Genomic DNA, 5,000 nt, shown 5'->3' with positions numbered 1-5,000 from the left:
GGAGGAGGAGTGGAGAAAAGGAATAGGAAGAGTGAGGATGGAGGAGGAGGAGGAGTGGAGAAAAGGAGGAGGAGGAGTGGAGAAAAGGAGGAGGAGGAGTGAGGATGGAGGGGGAGGAGGAGTGGAGAAAAGGAGGAGGAGGAGTGAGGGTGGAGGAGGAGGAGGAGTGGAGAAAAGGAGGAGGAGGAGTGAGGATGGAGGAGGAGGAGGAGTGGAGAAAAGGAGGAGGAGGAGTGAGGATGGAGGAGGAGGAGGAGTGGAGAAAAGGAGGAGGAGGAGTGAGGATGGAGGAGGAGGAGGAGTGAGGATGGAGGAGGAGGAGGAGTGGAGAAAAGGAGGAGGAGGAGTGAGGATGGAGGAGGAGGAGGAGTGAGGATGGAGGAGGAGGAGGAGTGGAGAAAAGGAGGAGGAGGAGTGAGGATGGAGGAGGAGGAGGAGTGAGGATGGAGGAGGAGGAGGAGTGGAGAAAAGGAGGAGGAGGAGTGAGGATGGAGGAGGAGGAGGAGTGGAGAAAAGGAGGAGGAGGAGTGAGGATGGAGGAGGAGGAGGAGTGAGGATGGAGGAGGAGGAGGAGTGGAGAAAAGGGGGAGGAGGAGTGAGGATGGAGGAGGAGGAGGAGTGGAGAAAAGGAGGAGGAGGAGTGAGGATGGAGGAGGAGGAGGAGTGAGGATGGAGGAGGAGGAGGAGTGAGGATGGAGGAGGAGGAGGAGTGGAGAAAAGGAGGAGGAGGAGTGAGGATGGAGGAGGAGGAGGAGTGAGGATGGAGGAGGAGGAGGAGTGGAGAAAAGGAGGAGGAGGAGTGAGGATGGAGGTTCTCTCACTTTGCTGGGAGGATAATAATAATTACTTTATATAAGGTACAGTGTGTTTTATTGTTCCCGCTCTCGTTGGTTAAAAGATGCGTTTCGGGCCTTGCTTCACTTGCCCCACTTCCTTTGCTTCGCTGGAACTTCTGCGTAAAACGGTTTGATAAATTCTCTTCACGTCGGTTTTCTTTCTTCCTTTCACTATCATTTCATCATCATCATCATCATCATCTTCATCACCACCAAACTTCGTAAGATCTACACTGATATTAGATATTCAGTATCTTATTGCACGCGACACACACACACACACACACACACACACACACACACACACACACACACACACACACACACACACACACACACACACACACACACCAGACAGTCATCTTCCCTTTGTAATTAATTATATACAACTGGACCCACTCGCGCTGGCCTTCCGACCCCTTTGAAAGACACACAAACAGCAGGTGAAGAAGAATTCGTTAATATATCTGCACTGAAATTTCTCCTCGACATCTTTTCCTTTCCTTTCATAGAGCGCTCAATTGTCCACATAACTCTACGTCCTTACACTATCTATATACAACACTATCACAACGGTTGGGATAAAATTCAGACGACCATCATCGGCCCTCATCAAATATATATATATATATTTATTTATATACGTTTCTCATCTGTCAAACAACATCAGTGTTCATCACCACATCATGGACAGAGTCATCCCGAGTTTCTTTATCAATATTGTTCTCTTTTTTCTTTTCTTTTGTTCAATTATCCTTAAAGTCATGAACTCGAGGAACTTTCGTCCAACACTGCCATTGGGTTCCGAAAAAAGTTTCTCCTGGTTCGTTCCGGTTTCAGAAGCTCGGCTCGGTGCTTCGGGAGTTGGCCCGCTCGACGTCTGGGGTTCAGGGAAAAGGGGGAAAGGGGAAAAGGGGAAAGGGGGAAAAAAGACTTCTAATGGGGTGTTTGGAGAACTGAGGAATGATTCACTAAGGGATCTTAAAAAAGAAGGGACAATTTAAGCGTAATTTGTGCTATTTTTCCTGCTTGCTGAATCGTTCGAAGAAATCAAAATGATTGTAATGAAAGTATAAAATCATAGTATTTAGTTCATCAGGGAGTTTTAGCCTCTCGATTGCTCTGCGTCTAGAAACAACCCGGCTGCAGGTCCTTTATCTGGGGTCCACTGCATTTCACAGGCGGGAGGGAGCCGACGCACGCCAAGGTCTCTGCACCTTGCACTGGGAGGCTTCGGCTCGAGAGATTCCCCGAGGAGCGTGGACGAACGCAGGACGCAGCAGGAGGCCAGCAGGCAGGAGGCCGTCATAGAGAGGGAACTCTGAGAGGCCCCGGAGGCGGGTCGAGGCCGCCCTCCGCACCGAGCACGAAAAGACACTTTAGAGGAGGCGTTTGTGGTGACGGCATCACCTCGATCTCGGGACACGGGGCAGCCAGCGCCTCGCCGCGGGCGCGCGCGGGGGGCGGGGGCTGCGCGCGGACGCGGGCGTGGATCAAGAGAAGCAGCAGAGCTTCCGCCAGCCGCGCTTCCTGGCGGTGTCGTCCGTGTAGTCGAGGGCGTGGCGGCCGTCGCGGTGGTTGAGCGGCTCGCTGGCGCCGTCCCGCGCGCCGCCGCCGCCGCCGCCGCCGCCGCTGCCGGCCTTCCGGTGCCGCGACGAGAAGGAGCGCTTGGAGGAGCCGCCCCGGGACAGCGGCGGGCTGCTGCGGGCCTCGAGGGCGGCGAGGATGGCCTGGTCGAACACCTCCTTCAGGTTGCGCTGCGTCAGGGCCGACGACTCCACGTAGCCGACGGCGCCGATCTGGTGGGCCAGGCGCCGCGCCGCCACCTCCGTCACGGGCTGCTCGCGGTACTGCGCTAGCTCTATGAGGACCTGCGGGCGAGACGGACGGTGAGAGGGCGTTCAAGAAGAAGAGGGAGAGCGAGAATGTCATCCAGCACTGAAACCGAAGCCACAATGACCCCAAACGCCCCGAACCCACCTTCACATCTGTCCTGAGGTCGCTCTGGGTACCGACGAGCACGATGGGCACGCGGGGGTTGTGGTGGCGCAGTTCGGGCAGCCACTTCTCGCGCACGTTGTGGAAGGAGGTCGGCGACACCACGCTGAAGCACACCAGGAACACGTCGGTCCCGGGGTAGCAGAGCGGCCGGAGGGAATCGAAGTCATCCTGCGGGAGAGGGAGGAGAGGGGTTAGGCGCGGTTACCTGAGGGAGGGAGGGAAAGGGGCCAAGCATGGCTACCTGAGGGGCTTTTGACTTTGAAAGGGGCCAAGCATGGTTACCTGAGGGGCTTTTGACTTTGACAAGTTTATTGAGGCAAAAGTTTACATCTCAAAAGGGGGAGAGAGAGGGAAGAGAGTTACGTTGGTCGCTATCTGAATTATATACTTATTTTTGCATTGTATTCTTGGTTACTTACTATAGTGCTTATTATACACTTGTTTTACATAGTACATTGACATTTTTGGTTTAAAAACAGTATCATAATGAATGTGTGTGTGTGCGCGCGCGCGTTTTCGTGTGCCAACAACTCGAAGCTGGGAGAGAAACATTTCTAAAAGCAACCTTGTAAAACACTGCGAGTTTAATTGACAATTGTTATGACAGCCTAAGTACCGGTATTCCGGCCAAATTAGAACAACTGTCACATCCAATCCAACACGCGTGTGTGAAAACGAGCGTGGACTTACAGGTGTACGAATGTATAGCGTGCATGTGCGTGAGCGTGTGTAAGAGCGAGGGTGTGCATGCATGAGACTGTGTTGTGTAAGAGATGGCCAAACAGACTAACGTCAGTCACTATCATGACGCCCTCCCCTCCCCCCAACAACCTGCACCCTCTCCCCCTCCCCCCCCCCCCTCCCGATGACAGACAGGTGTGTGGGAACCCTCCCTCCTCAAATGCCAAGTTCCCACACTCCCACGCACACCCAACCCCCACCCCCCTCCCCCCACCCACCGGAAACCCCACATTACCTTAACATCAAAACAAAATAAATTCAAACTCCCTTTTCTCCCTCTCCCCCCGAACCGTCGTGTGAAAAGGCCTATGCCAACACGGCGGCAACACGTGACAACGCCGCAGGGGGAGGGGAGGGGAAACACCTCCCCCCCACCCGCCCGACATTACGAATTGCAGGTAAAAAGCATTTATCAAATTCCTCTGCTATGACTCATACTAAAGGAACGCACACCTCCCCTCCCCCCTCCCCTCCACAACCCATAACACCCTAACCCAGTGCAGACAGCTGGTCGTAATAACCGCCCTTATGACGCCGGTACAAAAGGGCGGTAACTCGAGAGCTTGCGGTACATGCGGTTGCAACTGCGCATGCGTGACGTCGGGAACAGCGTTGCAAAGGGATAGACCGTCTGGACTCTCTCGAAACAATGGCTTCCAGAAAATGAAAAAATAACCCAGCATATCCTAATAACACATTTAAACCCCAGACGTGAAATCAAACTCTTCATTTACATCACGCGACTGCAAGAAAGGGATTGCTATTGCGTGGAAGAGAGACATAACACGCCATGGACACGGAAGCAGGGTGTATTGGCACGCCTGACGCGCGTAACACGTGGTGGTCCACTTGTTCGCTGCGAGTGTTTGGATTCCCGGCGTGGACTTGGCTTCCGCTTCGTAGTTACAGCTTTCATCCTAATCATAACTTGGTATTTTGCTCCCCCCGATACCTTCAAAATAATCCAATAAGCTAGATTTGCATCGCAAAATAATGTTAAATGTCTACAATAGTAATAATAATAATACCAATAACAATAGCAATACGAATAACAACAACAATAATAACAATCCCAAAATAAAATAGATTAAACATACCAATAATAAAATCAATGAAACCCACAACAGGAAAGAAGGAACCGCCACATCCCATCTCCAGCTTGCATAACTCTGCATTAACATTGCAAACCCAGTTGCAAACTTCCGCGTCATTTCAGCGAGGACTGCTTACTGGCACCGGATACTAACGAACGAAAATCTAATAGCCTGTCTCATATTTACTGCCAATTGTATGTGCGAGAAAAAAAATGTATGGCCAGTAATAGCTACTGACAACGGGCAACACGATACATTCATACTTACGTATATAATACACACACACACACACACACACACAAGCACACACAAACGCGCGCGCGCACAC

The 5,000-nt window shown here is 52.1% G+C and overlaps 1 protein-coding gene across 1 annotated transcript; it reads right to left on the bottom strand.

Annotated features, from left to right (window-relative positions):
• Window positions 1-853: 853 nt before the first annotated feature.
• Window positions 854-3,299, bottom strand: LOC125024871 (rho-related GTP-binding protein RhoU-like). Its single transcript, XM_047612641.1, has 3 exons — window positions 3,257-3,299; window positions 2,817-3,016; window positions 854-2,707 (listed from the first exon to the last, which is right to left on the bottom strand). Exons 1-3 carry the CDS (start codon window positions 3,297-3,299, stop codon window positions 2,330-2,332), a joined length of 621 nt encoding a protein of 206 aa, XP_047468597.1. The 3' UTR covers window positions 854-2,329.
• Window positions 3,300-5,000: the final 1,701 nt, after the last annotated feature.

The sequence above is a fragment of the Penaeus chinensis genome, unplaced genomic scaffold (genome assembly GCF_019202785.1).
Source record: "Penaeus chinensis breed Huanghai No. 1 unplaced genomic scaffold, ASM1920278v2 CTG_8080, whole genome shotgun sequence".
In the NCBI taxonomy this organism is placed as follows: domain Eukaryota; kingdom Metazoa; phylum Arthropoda; class Malacostraca; order Decapoda; family Penaeidae; genus Penaeus; species Penaeus chinensis.
Note: the sequence above shows the minus strand (reverse complement) of the source record. Positions and strands in the feature narration are given on the sequence as shown.